Source organism: Anomaloglossus baeobatrachus, chromosome 1 (genome assembly GCF_048569485.1).
Source record: "Anomaloglossus baeobatrachus isolate aAnoBae1 chromosome 1, aAnoBae1.hap1, whole genome shotgun sequence".
In the NCBI taxonomy this organism is placed as follows: Eukaryota; Metazoa; Chordata; class Amphibia; order Anura; family Aromobatidae; genus Anomaloglossus; species Anomaloglossus baeobatrachus.
The window spans coordinates 696,554,711-696,575,500 of NC_134353.1; the positions used below are offsets into that span (position 1 = coordinate 696,554,711).

A 20,790-nucleotide genomic window follows, 5' to 3' on the forward strand; every position below is an offset into this window, starting at 1 on the left:
GGTCGACGTCCCTAGACAGGAACGTCTCTCTTTCACTGACAGCCAAACCCTCTCTTCAGTGGTGGCTTCCTCCCACTTCTTTGTCGAAGGGAAAATCCGTCCGGCCCCCATCCTGGGCGGTGGTCACGACGGACGCGAGTCTGTCAGGGTGGGGAGCGGTCTTCCTCCACCACAGGGCTCATAGAGCCTGGACTCCGACAGAGTCCTCCCTTCAGATCAATGTTCTGGAGATGAGGGCAGTGTATCTAGCCCTAAAGGCGTTCCAGAGGTGGCTGGACGGCAGGCAGATCCGAATACAGTCGGACAACGCCACGGCGGTCGCGTGCATCAACCACCAGCACAGAGCGCTGGCGGCGGACGCATTAGTTCAGGACTGGTCGCAGTTTCGACTGCCTTATGTATTTCCTCCTCTGGCACTGCTGCCCAGAGTTTTACGCAAGATCAGGTCCGTCTGCCGCCGCGCCATCCTCGTCGCTCCGGACTGGCCGAGGAGGTCGTGGTACCCGGATATGTGGCACCTCACGGTGGGTCAACCGTGGGCACTCCCAGACCGACCAGATATGCTGTCTCAAGGGCCATTTTTCCATCTGAATTCTGCGGCCCTCAACCTAACTGTGTGGCCATTGAGTCCTGGCTCTTAGCGTCCTCAGGGTTATCTCTATCACGCCCTTCGCAGAAGGTGGCCTTCCTAGTGGCAGTCACATCACTTCGGAGAGTGTCTGAGCTAGCAGCACTGTCATGCAAAGCCCCCTTCCTGGTGTTTCACCAGGATAAGGTGGTTCTGCGTCCGGTCTCGGAATTCTACCTAAGGTGGGATCTCATTTTCATCTCAATCAGGATATCTCCTTACCTTTCTTCAGCGCTCTATTGGGAGACCCAGACGATTGGGGTATAGCTACTGCCTCCGGAGGCCACACAAAGCACTACACCAAAAAGTGCAAGGCCCCTCCCCTTCTGGCTATACCCCCCCGTGGTATCACGGGTTCTCCAGTTTTCAAGCTTTGTGCGAAGGAGGTCAGACATCCATACATAGCTCCACAGATTTTAGTCAGCAGTAGCTGCTGACTATTTCGGATGGAAGAAAAGAGGGCCCATATAGGGCCCCCAGCATGCTCCCGTCTCACCCGTGGATGGTGTTGTACGGTTGAGGTACCTATTGCTGGTACAGAGGCTGGAGCCCCACATGCTGCTTTCCTTCCACATCCCCTTGTAGGGCTCTGTGGAAGTGGGATCCTGCCGGCTTCTAAGCTCTGACGCCGGGCTCCATCCACAGACCCAGTTGAACCTGATGGATATGGAGCAGGAGTACAATCAGGGACAAGGCCCTGCATCATACAGGTACTCTGTGTCCCCGGCAGGCACAGACACACTCCGGGCTGGCTGGGTGTTGTAGTGCGCCGGGGACCGTAACGTTGGAGTTAGTGTTCCTACAGTTTACTGGGGGACTTTGTGTTGTGGGAACGCAGCGCCGACCCCCACTGGATCGGGCGGCGCTGCTGTGACTTGTGGTGCGCCGGGGACACGCCGACCGCGCTTTTACGGCGGCGGCGTTTATAACTTTAGTCCCCGGCTTTTTGCGGCCTAGCTCCGCTTCGTTCCCGCCCCCACCCTGTCAATCAGGGTAGGGGAGAGACGCTGTTTCGCAGCAGCGACGAGGGCTGGAGCCTGATTTACATGCTCCAGCCCTCTCACTAGGCACAGAGGGAAGCAGGCTTCCCGCTCTTAGCCAGGAACGCCCAGGGCCCGCCCCCCCTCCTCTCCCAGGACGCCGGCAGCCATTACATGCAGTCTGGCTGGAGGAAGGACGCAAGGCTCTGGGAGACCTGGACTAGGGGGCTTTTGGCGACCACACACCCGCTCTTAAGCGGGCGGTAAGCGGCATTTCAGCTGGCCCCTCTAGTGCCTCAGTGTGTATTGGTGTACTGTGTCACCAGATATATATATTTATTTATTTCTTGCACTGTGAGGTCGCTTCCTGGCTGGATACCCAGATCGCTCTGAGGAAGCAGCAACATGTCATCCACAAAACGCAAGGCTGCCAAGGCTAGGGCTGTGTACACTGCGTGTGCTGCATGTGGGGCTGCTCTACCAGCAGGCTCCGATGACCCCCATTGTGTGCAATGCTCCGATCCGGTGCTGCTTCGCCAGCCGGAGTCCGGAGAGGTAGTGACCCAGGCTGAGACGCTTGTAAGTTCTGCCCCGGCGCCAGGGACAGACTTTGCAGTTTTTGCTGATAGAATGTCTGTGACTATGACAAAAATCCTTGAAACTTTGCAATCCATGTCTGGGGCTCAGTCTTTGGACTCGGCGAGGTCTCTGTCCTCTGGCCCCCCTCAGCTGGATCCAATCCAGACTACAAGGGGGTCCCCGGCTTCATAAGCTGAGGATTATGACTCAGATGATAGCCCCAGCCACCCTAAGCGAGCTCGCTGGGAAAGACCCTCAACGTCATCACACTGCTCAGGGTCTCAGCGCATTCAGTCTCCCTGTGAGGTGTCTGAAGAGAGTGATCAGGAATCCACTCCTGGAACCCCTCTCAACCTGGATACCCCTGATGGGGACGCCATGGTAAACGACCTCATCTCAGCCATCAATAGGCTGTTAGATATTTCTCCCCCAGCCCCTTCAGCAGAAGAGGCAGCTGCAGAGCAGGAGAAGTTTCGTTTCCTCTATCCCAAGCGTAAATTGAGTGCTTTGTTGGATCACTCTGACTTCAGAGAATCAATCCAGAAACACGACGCTCACCCAGAAAGACGTTTCTCTAAACGTTCTAGGGATACACGTTATCCTTTCCCCCCTGATGTGGTCAAGCGCTGGACCCAGTGTCCAAAGGTAGACCCCCCGATTTCCAAACTTGCAGCTAGATCCATAGTTGCAGTGGAGGATGGCGCTTCACTTAAAGATGCCAATGACAGACAGATGGACCTTTGGTTAAAATCTGTCTATGAAGCTATCGGCGCGTCGTTTGCTCCGGCATTCGCAGCCGTATGGGCTCTCCAGGCTATTTCAGCTGGTTTAGCAAAAGTGGATGCTATCATACATCCAGCAGTGCCACAAGTGGCGTCCCTTACCTCGCAGATGTCTGCGTTTGCGTCTTACGCTATCAATGCGGTCCTAGAATCTACCAGCCGCACCTCAATGGCGTCCGCCAATTCGGTAGTTTTGCGCAGAGCCTTGTGGTTAAGGGACTGGAAGGCAGATGCTGGTTCCAAAAAATGTTTAACCAGCTTGCCTTTATCTAGAGATAGACTGTTTGGCGAGCCATTGGCTGACATCATTAAGCAGTCCAAGGGTAAAGACTCTTCTTTACCCCAGCCCAGAACAAGCAAACCTCAGCAGAAAAAGTGGCAGCAGAGGTTTCAGTCCTTTCGAGGTTCGGGCAAGACACCATTTACCTCGTCCAAAGGGTCTCAGAGGACGCAAAGAAACTCAGATTCCTGGCGGGCTCACGCACGCCCCAAGAAAGCAAATGGAGGAACCGCTTCCAAAGCGGCTACCTCATGACTTCCAGCCCCCTCCCGCCGAATCTCCGGTCGGGGGCAGGCATTTGGCTGTCACAGGTCAAGGACCGGTGGGTGACAGACATTTTGTCTCGCGGGTACAGAATCGAGTTCAGTTCTCGTCCTCCAGCCCGATTCTTCAGAACCTCCCCACATCCAGACCGAGCAGATGCTCTGCGGCAGGCGGTGGACTCCCTAAGAGCGGAAGGAGTAGTGATCCCTGTCCCTCCTCAGGAACAGGGTCGAGGGTTTTACTCCAATCTCTTTGTGGTTCCAAAAAAGGACGGCTCATTCCGTCCTGTTCTGGACCTAAAACTGCTCAACAAACATGTGCACGCCAGGCGGTTCCGGATGGAAACCCTACGATCTGTCATTGCCTCAATGTCTCGAGGAGACTTCCTTGCCTCAATAGACATCAAAGATGCTTATCTCCACGTGCCAATTGCTACAGAACATCAACGTTTTCTACGTTTTGTGATAGGAGACGACCATCTTCAGTTCGTAGCTCTGCCATTCGGTCTGGCGACAGCCCCACGGGTCTTCACCAAGGTCATGGCGGCAGTGGTAGCAGTCTTGCACTCTCAGGGACACTCGGTGATCCCTTACCTAGACGATCTACTGGTCAAGGCACCCTCTCAAGAGACATGCCAACTCAGCCTGAATGCTACGCTGGAGACTCTACAGTCTTTCGGATGGATCATCAACTTTCCAAAGTCGATCCTGTCACCGACCCAATCACTCACGTATCTTGGCATGGAGTTCCATACTCTAGCAGCGATAGTGAAGCTTCCGCTGAACAAACAGCGATCACTACAAACAGGGGTGCAATCTCTCCTTCAGGGTCAGTCGCACCCCTTGCGGCGCCTCATGCACTTCCTAGGGAAGATGGTGGCAGCCATGGAAGCAGTTCCATTTGCGCAGTTTCATCTGCGCCCACTTCAATGGGACATTCTCCGCCAATGGGACGGAAAGTCAACGTCACTAGACAGGAAAGTCTCCCTTTCCCAGACGGCCAAGGACTCTCTACAATGGTGGCTCCTTCCCACCTCATTGTCTCAGGGAAGATCCTTCCTGCCCCCATCCTGGGCAGTGGTCACGACAGATGCGAGTCTGTCAGGGTGGGGAGCAGTTTTTCTCCACCACAGGACTCAGGGAACGTGGACTCCGCAGGAGTCCACCCTTCAGATCAATGTTCTGGAAATCAGGGCAGTGTATCTTGCCCTACTAGCCTTCCAACAGTGGCTGGAAGGAAAGCAGATCCGAATCCAGTCGGACAACTCCACAGCGGTGGCATACATCAACCACCAAGGAGGGACGCGCAGTCGGCAAGCCTTCCAAGAAGTCCGGCGCATTCTAATGTGGGTGGAAGACACAGCATCCACCATATCCGCGGTTCACATCCCAGGCGTCGAAAACTGGGAAGCAGACTTCCTCAGTCGCCAGGGCATGGACGCAGGGGAATGGTCCCTTCACCCGGACGCGTTTCAGGAAATCTGTCGCCGCTGGGGAGTGCCGGACGTCGACCTAATGGCGTCCCGGCACAACAACAAGGTCCCGGCATTTATGGCGAGGTCGCGCGATCAAAGAGCTCTGGCGGCAGACGCCTTAGTACAAGATTGGTCGCAGTTCCGGCTCCCATACGTATTCCCGCCTCTGGCACTCTTGCCCAGAGTCTTACGCAAGATCAGATCCGATTGCAGCCGCGTCATACTCGTCGCCCCAGACTGGCCGAGGAGATCGTGGTATCCGGATCTGTGGCATCTCACGGTCGGCCGACCGTGGTCACTTCCAGACAGACCAGACTTACTGTCCCAAGGGCCGTTTTTCCATCAGAATTCTGCGGCCCTGAACCTGACTGTGTGGCCATTGAGTCCTGGATCCTAGCGTCTGCAGGATTATCCCAAGGAGTTGTAGCCACAATGAGACAGGCTAGAAAGTCGACTTCTGCTAAGATCTACCACAGAACGTGGAAGATTTTCTTATCCTGGTGTTCCGCTCAGGGAGTGTCTCCCTGGCCATTTGCATTGCCCACTTTTCTTTCTTTCCTGCAATCGGGGTTAGAAAAGGGCTTGTCGCTCAGCTCCCTTAAAGGGCAAGTATCGGCAATATCCGTGTTTTTTCAGAAGCGTCTAGCACGTCTTCCTAAGGTGCGCACGTTCCTGCAGGGGGTCTGTCATATTGTGCCCCCGTACAGGCGGCCGTTAGATCCATGGGATCTGAACAGGGTACTAGTTGCTCTCCAGAAGCCGCCTTTCGAGCCTCTGAAGGAAGTTTCCTTTTCTCGCCTGTCACAGAAAGTGGCGTTTCTTGTTGCGATCACATCGCTTCGGCGAGTGTCGGAGCTGGCAGCTCTGTCATCCAAGGCTCCCTTCCTGGTGTTCCACCAGGACAAGGTAGTGCTGCGCCCCATTCCGGAGTTTCTCCCTAAGGTCGTCTCCTCGTTTCATCTTAATCAGGATATATCCTTGCCTTCCTTTTGTCCTCATCCGGTTCACCGGTATGAAAAGGACTTACGTTTGCTGGATCTGGTGAGAGCACTCAGAATCTACATTTCCCGCACGGCGCCCATGCGCCGTTCCGATGCACTTTTTGTCCTTGTCGCTGGTCCGCGCAAGGGGTTGCAGGCTTCTAAAGCCACCCTGGCTCGATGGATCAAAGAACCAATTCTAGAGGCCTACCGTTCTGCGGGGCTTCCGGTTCCTTCAGGGCTAAAAGCCCACTCAACCAGAGCCGTGGGTGCGTCCTGGGCATTACGACACCAGGCTTCGGCTCAACAAGTGTGCCAGGCAGCTACCTGGTCGAGTCTGCACACTTTCACCAAGCATTATCAGGTGCATACCTATGCTTCGGCGGATGCCAGCTTAGGTAGAAGAGTCCTGCAGGCGGCAGTGACACCCCCGTAGGGGAGGGCTGTTTTGCAGCTCTAACATGAGGTATTTCTTTACCCACCCAGGGACAGCTTTTGGACGTCCCAATCGTCTGGGTCTCCCAATAGAGCGCTGAAGAAGGGAATTTTGTTACTTACCGTAAATTCCTTTTCTTCTAGCTCTTATTGGGAGACCCAGCACCCGCCCTGTTGTCCTTCGGGATTTTTTTGTGGTTTGCGGGTACACATGTTGTTCATGTTGAACGGTTTTTCAGTTCTCCGATGTTACTCGGAGTTAATTTGTTTAAACCAGTTATTGGCTTTCCTCCTTCTTGCTTTGGCACTAAAACTGGAGAACCCGTGATACCACGGGGGGGTATAGCCAGAAGGGGAGGGGCCTTGCACTTTTTGGTGTAGTGCTTTGTGTGGCCTCCGGAGGCAGTAGCTATACCCCAATCGTCTGGGTCTCCCAATAAGAGCTAGAAGAAAAGGAATTTACGGTAAGTAACAAAATTCCCTTCTTTTTGACCCTCATCCAGTTCACCAATGTGAAAAGGATTTGCACTTGTTAGATCTCGTGAGAGCACTCCGGCTCTACATTTCGCGCACGGCGCCCCTGCGCCGTTCTGATGCCCTCTTTGTCCTTGTCGCTGGCCAGCGTAAGGGGTCGCAGGCTTCCAAGTCAACCTTGGCTCGGTGGATCAAGGAACTGATTCTTGAAGCCTACCGCTCTTCTGGATTTCCGATTCCTTTAGGGCTGAACGCCCATTCTATCAGAGCCGTAGGTACATCCTGGGCATGGCGGCACCAGGCTACGGCTCAGCAGGTGTGTCAGGCGGCTACCTGGTCGAGTCTGCACACTTTCACGAAACACTTTCACGAAACACTTTCACGAAACACTATCAGGTGCATGCCTAGGTAGGCGAGTCCTTCAGGCGGCGGTTGCCCACCTGTAAGAGGGGGCCGTTTTTCGGCTCTTTTTATCGAGGTATTCTTTTACCCACCCAGGGATTGCTTTTGGACATCCCAATTGTCTGGGTCTCCCAATGGAGCGAAAAAGAAGGGAATTTTGTTTACTTACCGTAAATTCCTTTTCTTCTAGCTCCTATTGGGAGACCCAGCACCCGCCCCTGTTCCCTTCGGGCTGTTGTTCTTTTGTGTACACATGTTGTTCATGTTGAATTGTTCTTTTGGTTCATGGTTTCAGTTCTCCGAACATCCTTCGGATTGAATTTACCTTAGACCAATTTATAAGTTTCCTCCTTCCTGCTTTGGCACCAAAACTGATGGGCCCGTGATGCACGGGAGGGTGTATAGGCAGAGGGGAGGGGTTACACTTTTTAAAGTGTAATACTTTGTGTGGCCTCCGGAGGCAGTAGCTATACACCCAATTGTCTGGGTCTCCCAATAGGAGCTAGAAGAAAAGGAATTTACGGTAAGTAAACAAAATTCCCTTCTTCTTTGTCGCTCCATTGGGAGACCCAGCCAATTGGGTGTATAGCTACTGCCTCCGGAGGCCACACAAAGTATTACACTTTAAAAAGTGTAACCCCTCCCCTCTGCCTATACACCCTCCCGTGCATCACGGGCCCATCAGTTTTTTGCTTTGTGTTGAAGGAGGCACACATGCACACAATGCTCCACATTTTAGTCAGCAGCAGCTGCTGACTATTTCAGATGGAAGAAAAGAGGGCCCCCGGCATGCTCCCTTCTCACCCCACTGAGTCGGCGGTGTTGTTAAGGTTGAGGTACCCATTGCGGGTACAGAGGCTGGAGCCCACATGCCGTTTTCCTTCCCCATCCCTTAGGGGCTCTGGGTGAAGTGGGATCCTAACCGGTCATCCAGGCACTGGGACCGGGCTCCCTCCGCAGCCCCTGGTGGTATCTGCCGGACAGGAGACTGAGTATCCTCAGGGACAAGGCCCTGCAACTACAGGTACTCTGTATCCCCTTTGGGACGGTGCATGGAGCACCTGGGCCTCAGACGCTGCAGCGCCTGCAGTGTTGTTTTTTTGTCCGGGACTACCGCGCCGACCGTGCCTGCTTGCCGGCCGCGGTTTTTACTTTAGTCCCCGGCTTTTGCGGCCTAGTACATTAAACGCCCGCCCCCGGGCCTGCCAGTCAGGGGCAAGGGCGGGACGGTCGGTCTGACGCCGACAGTGAGGGCTGGAGCACACATTGCTGTCCTCCTCCCCCCTCACTAATCCCTATGGGGCACCAGTTCCCGCACTTTTGTAAGTTACGCCCACGGCTCCCTCCTCCCCTGTGAACGCCGACAGCCATGTTTTAACACATCCTGCCGGTGGAGGACTTCTGGCTGCAGCTCTGGGAGACCCGAGGCAGGGAATCTGGTGGCCACACACCGCTGGAGCGGTTGGTAAGCCACACCGGTCACCCGGTGCTGGTCCCCCTAGGGTGCTGAACTGTATATAGATACATTATATTGGTATACTTTTTCCGGTTCAGCTATACTGTTCACTTGTGGCTATATACCCTCAGTGATCACGCTCCTGGGAGACAACAGCATGTCGTTCACAAGGAGCAAGGGGGCCAAGACACAGGGTTATTTTGCTACCTGTACCTCTTGTGCGGCTCTGTTACCTGCAGGTTCCACCTACCCTCACTGTGAGCAATGCTCGGCCCCTGTGGCACTCGCTCAGCCGGAGCCTGAGGCACTAGGGGGTCCCTCGGCCCAGGTAGAACTGCCGGCACCCCCTGTCCAGATGGCAGGGACAGAGTTTGCTGTTTTAGCCGACAAACTCTGAGTCGCTTTCTCATTCCATGACTCAGTCTATGGATAAATGGTCTGCTAAGTTTCTAGAGGTTTTGCAGTCCAGACCGGCCCTTACACAGGCCCCGGGCACTGCGGGATCACCCCCAGGCACCTCTCGGTCTGCGACTAAGCGTGTTCCTGGTGTGGCCTCTAGTTATTATGTGCAGGACTCCGGCACGGACCGCAGTCCCAGACCAGCTAAGCGGGCTCGCTTAGAATCTTCCCCGACTTCATCACGCAGTTCGGGGTCTCAGCTTGAGGATTCTCTAGAGGAGGAGGCGGAGGTCGCAGCTCAGGACTCTGACCCTGATGTTGCTCTCAATCTGGATACACCTGAAGGGGACGCCATAGTAAATGACCTTATAGCGTCCATCAACCAGGTGCTAGATCTGTCTCCCCCAACTCCGCCTACAGAGGATTCGGCTTCACAACAGGAGAAACACCAGTTTAGGTTTCCTAAACGTACCCGGAGTGCTTTCTTTGATCACTCTAACTTTAGAGATGCTGTCCAGAAGCACAGGGCTTTCCAGGACAAGCGATTTACTAAACGCCTTAATGACACACGTTACCCCTTCCCCGCTGACGTGGTTAAGGGTTGGGCTCAGTGTCCCAAGGTGGATCCTCCAGTCTCTAGACTGGCGGCCAGATCCGTAGTAGCAGTGGCTGACGGTGCATCGCTCAAGGATGCCACGGACAGGCAGATAGAGCTCCTACTGAAATCCATCTATGAAGCCATAGGCGCGTCTTTTGCCCCAGCCTTTGCAGCAGTGTGGGCACTCCAGGCTATCTCAGCTTGTCTGTCTGAGATTAATGCGGTCACCCGTACCGCTGCGCCACAAGTAACATCTTTGACTTCTCAGGCGTCAGTATTTGCATCCTACGCCATGAATGCTGTCCTGGACTCGGCTAGCCGTACAGGGGTAGCATCCGCCAATTCTGTGGCAGTACGCAGAGCCATGTGGCTACGCGAATGGAAGGCAGACTCTGCTTCCAAAAAGTTCTTGACCGGTTTGCCTTTTTCTGGCGACCGACTGTTTGGCGAGCGATTGGATGAAATTATTAAGCAATCCAAGGGAAAGGACTCGTCCTTACCCCAACCCAAACCAAACAGACCTCAGCAACGGAAAGTTCAAGCGAGGTTTCGGTCCTTTCGGCCCTCAGCCAGATCCCAACCCTCCTCGTCCAACAGGCCACAGAAGAGCCAGAGGAACTCTTCTGCATGGCGGTCTAAGTCACGTCCTCCAAAGACCACCGGAGGCACCGTCTCCAAGGCGGCCTCCTCATGACTTTCGGCCGCCCCAAACCGCATCCTCGGTCGGTGGCAGGCTCTCCCGCTTTTGCGACGCCTGGTGGCCACATGTCCAAGACCGATGGGTGAGAGACATTCTGTCTCACGGTTACAGGATAGAGTTCAGCTCTCGTCCTCCGACTCGTTTTTTCAGAACATCTCCGCCCCCCGAGCGGACCGTTGCGCTTTTTCAGGCGGTGGACACTCTAAAAACAGAAGGAGTGGTGATCCCCGTTCCCCTTCAGGAACGCGGTCGCGGTTTTTACTCCAATCTGTTCGTGGTGCCAAAAAAGGACGGCTCATTCCGTCCCGTTTTGGACCTCAAATTGCTCAACAGACATGTGACAACCAGGCGGTTTCGCATGGAATCCCTCCGATCTGTCATCGCCTCGATGTCCCAAGGAGACTTCCTAGCATCAATCGACATCAAAGATGCCTATCTCCATGTGCCGATCGCTCAAGAGCATCAACGCTTCCTGCGTTTCGCCATCGGGGACGAACACCTTCAGTTTGTGGCACTGCCTTTCGGCCTGGCGACAGCCCCACGGGTCTTCACCAAGGTCATGGCATCCGTCGTAGCGATCCTACACTCTCAGGGCCACTCGGTGATCCCTTACCTAGACGATCTCCTAGTCAAGGCACCCTCACGGGTGGCTTGTCAACACAGTCTGACCGTTGCTCTGGAGACTCTCCAGAGGTTCGGGTGGATCATCAATTTTCCAAAGTCAAAATTGTCTCCGACCCAGTCACTGACGTACCTCGGGATGGAGTTTCATACTCTCTCAGCGGTGGTCAAGCTGCCGCTGGACAAACAGCGGTCGCTGCAGACAGGGGTGCAATCCCTTCTTCGGGCCCAGTCGCACCCCTTGAGGCGCCTCATGCACTTCCTGGGGAAGATGGTGGCAGCAATGGAGGCAGTTCCATTTGCGCAATTTCATCTGCGTCCTCTCCAATGGGACATTCTCCGCAAATGGGACAAGAGGCCGACGTCCTTAGACAGGAACGTCTCTCTGTCTCTGGAAGCCAAGACCTCGCTTCAGTGGTGGCTTCTCCCCACTTCTCTGTCGAAAGGAAAATCCTTTCTGCCCCCATCCTGGGCTGTGGTCACGACGGACGCGAGCCTGTCAGGATGGGGAGCGGTTTTTCTCCACCACAAGGCTCAGGGAACCTGGACTCCGACAGAGTCCTCCCTTCAGATCAATGTTCTGGAGATAAGGGCAGTGTATCTAGCCCTCAAGGCGTTCCATCGGTGGCTCGAGGGCAGGCAGATCCGCATACAGTCGAACAACGCCACGGCGGTTGCGTACATCAACCACCAGGGCGGCACTTGCAGTCGTCAAGCCTTCCAAGAAGTCCGGCGGATTCTGCTGTGGGCGGAGGCCACAGCCTCCACCATCTCCGCGGTTCACATTCCGGGCGTAGAAAACTGGGAAGCAGACTTCCTCAGTCGCCAGGGCATGGACGCGGGGGAATGGTCTCTCCACCCGGACGTGTTTCAAGAGATCTGTTGCCACTGGGGAACGCCGGACGTCGATCTCATGGCGTCTCGGCACAACAACAAGGTCCCGGCATTCATGGCACGGTCTCAGGACCACAGAGCTCTGGCGGCGGACGCCTTAGTTCAGGATTGGTCGCAGTTTCAACTGCCTTATGTATTCCCTCCTCTGGCAATGCTGCCAAGAGTGTTGCGCAAGATCAGGTCCGACTGCCGCCGCGCCATCCTCGTCGCTCCAGATTGGCCGAGGCGGTCGTGGTACCCGGATCTGTGGCATCTCACGTTGGGGCAACCGTGGGCGCTCCCAGACCGACCAGACTTGCTATCTCAAGGGCCATTTTTCCATCTGAATTCTGCGGCCCTCAACCTGACTGTGTGGCCATTGAGTCCTGGCTCTTAGCGTCCTCAGGGTTGTCTCAAGACGTCATTGCCACTATGAGACAGGCCAGGAAACCAACGTCAGCCAAGATCTATCACAGAACTTGGAGGATCTTCTTAGCCTGGTGCTCTGAGAGGGGGTTCATCCCCTGGCCGTTTGCCTTACCCAGGTTTATTTCCTTCCTTCAATCGGGATTGGACAAGGGTTTGTCTCTCGGCTCTCTCAAAGGTCAAGTCTCGGCGCTTTCCGTGTTTTTTCAAAAGCGTCTAGCCAGGCTTCCGCAGGTCCGCACGTTCCTGCAGGGAGTTTGCCACATAGTCCCACCTTACAAGCGTCCGCTGGAACCCTGGGATCTCAACATGGTTCTACGGGCTCTTCAAAAACCACCTTTTGAGCCGCTGCGGGATGTCTCTCTATCGCGTCTTTCGCAGAAGGTGGCATTTCTAGTGGCGGTTACTTCACTCCGTAGAGTGTCAGAGCTTGCAGCGCTGTCTTGCAAAGGCCCTTTCCTGGTATTTCACCAGGATAAGGTGGTTCTGCGTCCGGTCCCGGATTTTCTCCCTAAGGTGGTGTCCACTTTTCATCTCAATCAGGATATCTCCTTACCTTCATTTTGCCCTCATCCAATTCACCAATGTGAAAAGGATTTGCATTTGTTAGATCTAGTGAGAGCACTCCGGATCTACGTGTCTCGTATGGCGCCACTGCGCCGCTCTGATGCGCTCTTTGTCCTTGTCGCTGGCCAGCGTAAGGGGTCGCAGGCTTCCAAGTCAACCTTGGCTCGGTGGATCAAGGAACCGATTTTTGAAGCCTACCGTTCTTCTGGGCTTCCGATTCCTTCAGGGCTGAAAGCCCATTCTACCAGAGCCGTGGGTGCGTCCTGGGCATTGCGGCACCAGGCTACGGCTCAGCAGGTGTGTCAGGCGGCTACCTGGTCGAGTCTGCACACTTTCACGAAACACTATCAGGTGCATGCCTATTCTTCGGCAGATGCCAGCCTAGGTAGGCGAGTCCTTCAGGCGGCGGTTGCCCACCTGTAAGAGGGGGCCGTTGTTTCAGCTCTTTTTATCGAGGTATTCTTTTACCCACCCAGGGACTGCTTTTGGACGTCCCAATTGTCTGGGTCTCCCAATGGAGCGACAAAGAAGAAGGGAATTTTGTTTACTTACCGTAAATTCCTTTTCTTCTAGCTCCTATTGGGAGACCCAGCACCCGCCCCTGTTCCCTTCGGGCTGTTTGTTCTTTTGTGTACACATGTTGTTCATGTTGAATTGTTCTTTTGGTTCATGGTTTCAGTTCTCCGAACATCCTTCGGATTGAATTTACCTTAGACCAATTTATAAGTTTCCTCCTTCCTGCTTTGGCACCAAAACTGATGGGCCCAAGATGCACGGGAGGGTGTATAGGCAGAGGGGAGGGGTTACACTTTTTAAAGTGTAATACTTTGTGTGGCCTCTGGAGGCAGTAGCTATACACCCAATTGTCTGGGTCTCCCAATAGGAGCTAGAAGAAGAAGGGAATTTTGTTACTTACCGTAAATTCCTTTTCTTCTAGCTCTTATTGGGAGACCCAGACGATTGGGTGTATAGCACTGCCTCCGGAGGCCACACAAAGCAATTACACTAAAAAGTGTAAGGCCCCTCCCCTTCTGGCTATACACCCCCAGTGGGATCACTGGCTCACCAGTTTTAGTGCAAAAGCAAGAAGGAGGAAAGCCAATAACTGGTTTAAACAAATTCTCTCCGAGTAACATCGGAGAACTGAAAACCGTTCAACATGAACAACATGTGTACCCGCAAACAAACCAACAATCCCGAAGGACAACAGGGCGGGTGCTGGGTCTCCCAATAAGAGCTAGAAGAAAAGGAATTTACGGTAAGTAACAAAATTCCCTTCTTCTTCGGCGCTCTATTGGGAGACCCAGACGATTGGGACGTCCAAAAGCTGTCCCTGGGTGGGTAAAGAAATACCTCATGTAGAGCTGCAAGACAGCCCTCCCCTACGGGGAGGCAACTGCCGCCTGCAGGACTCTTCTACCTAGGCTGGCGTCCGCCGAAGCATAGGTATGCACCTGATAATGTTTGGTGAAAGTGTGCAGACTCGACCAGGTAGCTGCCTGGCACACCTGTTGAACCGTAGCCTGGTGTCGTAATGCCCAGGATGCACCCACGGCTCTGGTAGAATGGGCCTTCAGCCCTGATGGAACCGGAAGCCCAGCAGAACGGTAGGCTTCAAGAATTGGTTCTTTGATCCATCGAGCCAGGGTGGCTTTAGAAGCCTGCGACCCTTTGCGCTTACCAGCGACAAGGACAAAGAGTGCATCCGAACGGCGCAAGGGCGCCGTGCGGGAAATGTAGATTCTGAGTGCTCTCACCAGATCTAACAAATGTAAATCCTTCTCATACCGATGAACTGCATGAGGACAAAACGAAGGCAAAGAGATATCCTGATTAAGATGAAAAGAGGATACCACCTTCGGGAGAAACTCCTGAATAGGACACAGCACAACCTTGTCCTGGTGGAAGACCAGGAAGGGAGCCTTGGATGATAGTGCTGCCAGCTCAGACACTCTCCGAAGAGATGTGATCGCTACCAGAAAAGCCACTTTCTGTGATAGTCTAGAAAGTGAAACCTCCTTCAGAGGCTCGAAGGGCGGCTTCTGGAGGGCAACTAGTACCCTGTTCAGATCCCATGGATCTAACGGCCGCTTGTACGGGGGTACGATATGGCAAACCCCCTGTAGGAACGTGCGCACCTTAGGAAGGCGTGCCAAACGCCTCTGAAAAAAGACGGATAGCGCCGAGACCTGACCTTTAAGGGAGCCGAGCGACAAACCTTTTTCTAACCCAGATTGCAGGAAAGAAAGAAAGGTAGGCAATGCAAATGGCCAGGGAGACACTCCCTGAGCAGAGCACCAGGATAAAAATATCCTCCACGTTCTGTGGTAGATCTTAGCGGACGTGGGCTTCCTAGCCTGTCTCATGGTGGCAACGACCCCTTGGGACAATCCTGAAGACGTTAGGATCCAGGACTCAATGGCCACACAGTCAGGTTCAGGGCCGCAGAATTCCGATGGAAAAACGGCCCTTGGGACAGTAAGTCTGGTCGGTCTGGGAGTGCCCACGGTTGGCCGACCGTGAGCTGCCACAGATCCGGATACCACGCCCTCCTCGGCCAGTCTGGGGCGACAAGTATGACGCGGCTGCAATCGGATCTGATCTTGCGTAGCACTCTGGGCAAGAGTGCCAGAGGTGGAAACACATAAGGGAGCCGGAACTGCGACCAATCTTGCACTAGGGCGTCTGCCGCCAGCGCTCTTTGATCGCGAGACCGTGCCTGAAACACGTCTGGGTGAAGGGACCATTCCCTTGCGTCCATGCCCTGGCGACTGAGGAAGTCTGCTTCCCAGTTTTCTACGCCGGGGATGTGAACCGCGGATATGGTGGAGGCTGTGGCTTCCACCCACATCAGAATCCGCCGGACTTCCTGGAAGGCTTGCCGACTGCGTGTCCCCCCTTGGTGGTTGATGTATGCCACCGCTGTGGAGTTGTCCGACTGAATTCGGATCTGCCTTCCTTCCAGCCACTGCTGGAAGGCTAGTAGGGCAAGATACACTGCTCTGATTTCCAGAACATTGATCTGAAGGGTGGACTCCTGCTGAGACCACGTACCCTGAGCCCTGTGGTGGAGAAAGACTGCTCCCCACCCTGACAGACTCGCATCTGTCGTGACCACCGCCCAAGACGGTGGTAGGAAGGATCTTCCCTGTGATAATGAGGTGGGAAGAAGCCACCACTGCAGAGAGTCTTTGGCCGTCTGGGAAAGGGAGACTTTCCTGTCCAGGGATGTTGACTTCCCGTCCCATTGGCGGAGAATGTCCCATTGAAGTGGACGCAGATGAAACTGCGCAAACGGAACCGCCTCTATTGCCGCCACCATCTTCCCGAGGAAGTGCATGAGGCGTCTTAAGGAGTGCGGCTGACTTTGAAGGAGAGCCTGCACCCCAGTCTGTAGAGACCGCTGCTTGTCCAGCGGAAGCTTCACTATCGCTGAGAGAGTATGAAACTCCATGCCAAGATACGTTAGTGATTGGGTCGGTGACAGATTTGACTTTGGGAAGTTGATGATCCACCCGAACGCCTGGAGAGTCTCCAGTGCAACATTCAGGCTGAGTCGGCATGCCTCTTGAGAGGGTGCCTTGACCAGTAGATCGTCCAAGTAAGGGATCACAGAGTGTCCATGAGAGTGCAAGACTGCTACCACTGCCGCCATGATCTTGGTGAACACCCGAGGGGCTGTCGCCAGACCAAATGGCAGAGCTACGAACTGAAGATGGTCGTCTCCTATCACGAAGCGTAGAAAGCATTGGTGCTCTGTAGCAATCGGCACGTGGAGATAAGCATCTTTGATGTCTATTGATGCTAGGAAATCTCCTTGAGACATTGAGGCAATGACTGAGCGGAGGGATTCCATCCGGAACCGCCTGGCGTTCACATGCTTGTTGAGCAGTTTTAGGTCCAGAACAGGACGGAAGGAGCCGTCCTTTTTTGGAACCACAAAGAGATTGGAGTAAAATCCTCGCCCCCGTTCTTGAGGGGGGACAGGGATCACGACTCCTTCTGCTCTTAGAGAGTCCACCGCCTGCAGCAGGGCATCTGCTCGGTTGGGGTGTGGGGAGGTTCTGAAGAACCGAAGTGGAGGCCGAGAACTGAACTCTATTCTGTACCCGCGAGACAGAATGTCTGTTACCCACCGGTCTTTGACCTGTGACAGCCAAATGTCGCAAAAGCGGGAGAGCCTGCCACCGACCGAGGATGCGGAGGGAGGAGGCCGAAAGTCATGAGGTAGCCGCTTTGGAAGCGGTTCCTCCATTTGCTTTCCTGGGGCGTGAGTGAGCCCGCCAGGAATCTGAGCTCCCTTGTTCTTTCTGAGTCCTTTTGGACGAGGAGAATTGGGCCTTGCCCGAGCCTCGAAAGGACCGAAACCTCGACTGCCACTTTTTCTGTTGAGGTTTACTTGCTCTGGGCTGTGGTAAGGAAGAGTCCTTACCCTTGGACTGTTTTTTATGATTTCAGCCAATGGCTCACCAAACAGTCTGTCTCTAGATAATGGCAAGCTGGTTAAGCATTTTTTGGAACCAGCATCTGCTTTCCAGTCCTTTAACCACAAGGCTCTGCGCAAAACCACAGAATTGGCGGACGCCATAGCGGTACGGCTCGTAGATTCTAGGACAGCATTGATAGCATAGGTCGCAAACGCAGACATTTGCGAAGTTAGGGACGCCACTTGCGGCACTGCTGGATGTATGAAAGCATCCACCTGTGCTAAACCAGCTGAAATAGCTTGGAGTGCCCACACGGCCGCGAATGCTGGAGCAAACGACGCGCCGATAGATTCATAGACAGATTTCAACCAAAGGTCCATCTGTCTGTCGTTGGCATCTTTAAGTGAAGCGCCATCCTCTACTGCGACTATGGATCTAGCCGCAAGCTTGGAAATTGGGGGATCCACCTTTGGACACTGGGTCCAGCGTTTGGCCACCTCAGAGGGAAAAGGATAACGGGTATCCTTAGAACGTTTAGAGAAACGCTTGTCTGGATGAGCGTCGTGTTTCTGGATCGATTCTCTGAAATCAGAGTGGTCCAAAAAAGCACTTAATTTACGCTTGGGATATAGGAAATGGAACTTCTCCTGCTGTGCAGCTGCCTCCTCTGCAGAAGGGGCTGGGGGAGAAATATCCAACAGCCTATTAATTGCCGATATAAGGTCATTAACCATGGCGTCACCATCAGGGGCATCCAGATTGAGAGGGGCCTCAGGATTAGAATCCTGGTCACCGTCCTCAGTCTCATCACAGAGAGACTCTTGTCGCTGAGACCCTGAACAGTGTGAAGACGTGGAGGGTCTTTCCCAGCGAGCTCGCTTAGGCTGCCTGGGACTGTCATCTGAGTCAGAGACTTCAGCCTGTGATGCTTGAGACCCCCCTGAAGTACGGATTAGTTCCAACTGAGGGGGACCGGAGAGCATAGACACAGCAGTGTCCATGGCCTGAGCAACTGGCCTGGACTGCAAGGTCTCCAGGATTTTTGCCATAGTCACAGACATTTTATCAGCAAAAACTGCAAAGTCTGTCCCCGTCACCGGGGCAGGGTTCACAGGCGTCTCTGCCTGGGCCACTACCACCATAGGCTCTGGCTGACGAAGTGCCACTGGGACTGAACATTGCACACAATGAGAGTCGTTGGAGCCTGCTGGTAGATTAGCCCCACATGCAGTACAAACAGTGTACACAGCCTGTGCCTTGGCACCCTTGCGTTTTGCGGATGACATGTTGCTGCCTCCTCAGAGCAGTACAGGGCGTCCAGCCAAGAAGCGACCTTACAGTGCAAATATATATATATATGGTACCAAGAAAAAAGTACACTAATATAACACTGAGGCACAAGTGGGGCCAGCACTAAAGTGCAGCTTACCGCCCGCTTAGGAGCGGGTGTGTGGTCGCCGAAATCCCTTTAGTCTGGGTCTCCCAGAGCCTGCTGCCTTTCCCCAGCCAGACCGCATGTGTAATGGCTGCCGGCGTCCTTGTGGAGAGGGGGGGCGGGCCCTGGGCGTATACAGACGAAGAGCGGGAAGCCTGCTTCCCACTGTGCCTAGTGAGAGGGCTGGAGCATGTAAATAAAGCTCCAGCCCTCGGCGCTGCCTATTGAGCAGCGTCTCTCCCCTACCCTGATTGACAGGGTGGGGGCGGGAACGAAGCGGCGCTAGGCCGCAGAAGCCGGGGGCTAAAGTTAGAAGCGCCGCCGCCGTAAAAGCGCGGTCGGCGCAAAGTCCCCGGCGCACCACAAGTCGCAGCTGCGCCGCCGCTCCAGTAGCGGTCGGCGCAGTAGTTCCCAACATGTAACGTCACTCAGCAAAGCTGCAGTGACCTAACCCCAGCGCACAGCGCTACTGTCCCCGGCGCACTATAACGCTCAGCAAGCCTTGAGAGTGTCCGTGCCTGCCGGGGACACAGAGTACCTGAAAGTTGCAGGGCCTTGTCCCTGAACGGCACTCCCGCTCCAAATCCAGCAGGTTCTCTGGGTCTGTGGATGGAGCCCGGCCCCAGGGCTTGGGGGCCGGCAAGATCCCACTTCCACAGAGCCCTCCAGGGGATGTGGAAGGAAAACAGCATGTGGGCTCCAGCCTCTGTACCAGCAATAGGTACCTCAACCTTACAAGCACCACCGCGGGTGAGAAGGGAGCATGCTGGGGGCCCCATATGGGCCCTCTTTTCTTCCATCCGATATAGCCAGCAGCTACTGCTGACTACAAACAGTGGAGCTATGCGTGGATGTCTGACCTCCTTCGCACAAAGCAGAAAACTGGTGAGCCAGTGATCCCACTGGGGGTGTATAGCCAGAAGGGGAGGGGCCTTACACTTTTTAGTGTAATTGCTTTGTGTGGCCTCCGGAGGCAGTGCTATACACCCAATCGTCTGGGTCTCCCAATAGAGCGCCGAAGAAAAGGAATTTACGGTAAGTAAACAAAATTCCCTTCATTCCACATATTGCAAACTCATCTTCCTAATTGCTCAGAGCGTTTTAAAACCTAGCCATAAGAATAGGGTTTGACACACTGCACCAATTGTTGACTTGTGTACCATACTTGTGGAAGGTGGAGACCATGATATGACATCACACAAAACTTGGGTGTACAACTAAGTATGGGTAGAGGGGATGTCACTATGTTAAGTCGGTCCACTCAAAATGTTGGCTGCCCTACATGAAATGCAAAGGAGCCGTACTGATGCTTTTATTGTGGATTTTCTTTCTCTACCCTCCTCACAGTGCGTTGGTTTGGGGTTCGTCGGTGAAACACAATCCACAAAAAGTTGGTAAAGATCATGTAATGGAAGATGAAGATGTCATTCAAATAGTAAAGAAGTAAACCATACAAGACTGCATTGAAATTTTACGTCTGAAGATATTGAATATCCCCACAACATATTTCTGCATCCATTTGTAAATATCTCTTATGCAAAGAATCAATAAAATTTGGCTCCACTATTAGCGTTATTTACTATGAAACTGAAATATGAGAAACCCTGAATCAAATATTTATATTGAGTTGTTTTTTTTTTTTTCTATCCTTCTCCATAACAGGATAAAAAAAGCTCCATATGGCATCAGAATCTTAGAAATGTATATAGTGGGTGCTGTATTAGTCTGTACAACTTTGAGATTGTAAGGAGCCGTGATAGACTGCCTCAGCCTGCACTGCTCCTCATTCCAATGGATGTACTGGGATACCACCAGAAAAAAAAATCCCTTCCTGTAAATTGATTTAACTGTACACCCTGATTGCAAGTAGTGTACTGCAATTGGGCATATAGTTAGGTCTTAATAATGGCACAGGAGTTGTGCCTATAACATCCACAGCTGGAGCCAGCTGAAAAGCATAGGTAAGCGCCTTCTGTCCCAGTACTTGAATCACTCAGATGATGCTTTCAG

General features: G+C 53.7%; 1 protein-coding gene across 1 annotated transcript in view; it reads left to right on the forward strand.

Annotated features, from left to right (window-relative positions):
• The window catches only part of DRG1 (developmentally regulated GTP binding protein 1), a 39,731-nt gene extending 19,385 nt beyond the window's left edge, over positions 1-20,346 (forward strand). The window contains exon 9 of the mRNA XM_075320684.1: positions 20,128-20,346. Within this exon, the coding sequence (XP_075176799.1) occupies positions 20,128-20,227 (100 nt within the window). The 3' untranslated portion in view covers positions 20,228-20,346. The remainder of the gene's footprint in view (positions 1-20,127) is intronic.
• Positions 20,347-20,790: the final 444 nt, after the last annotated feature.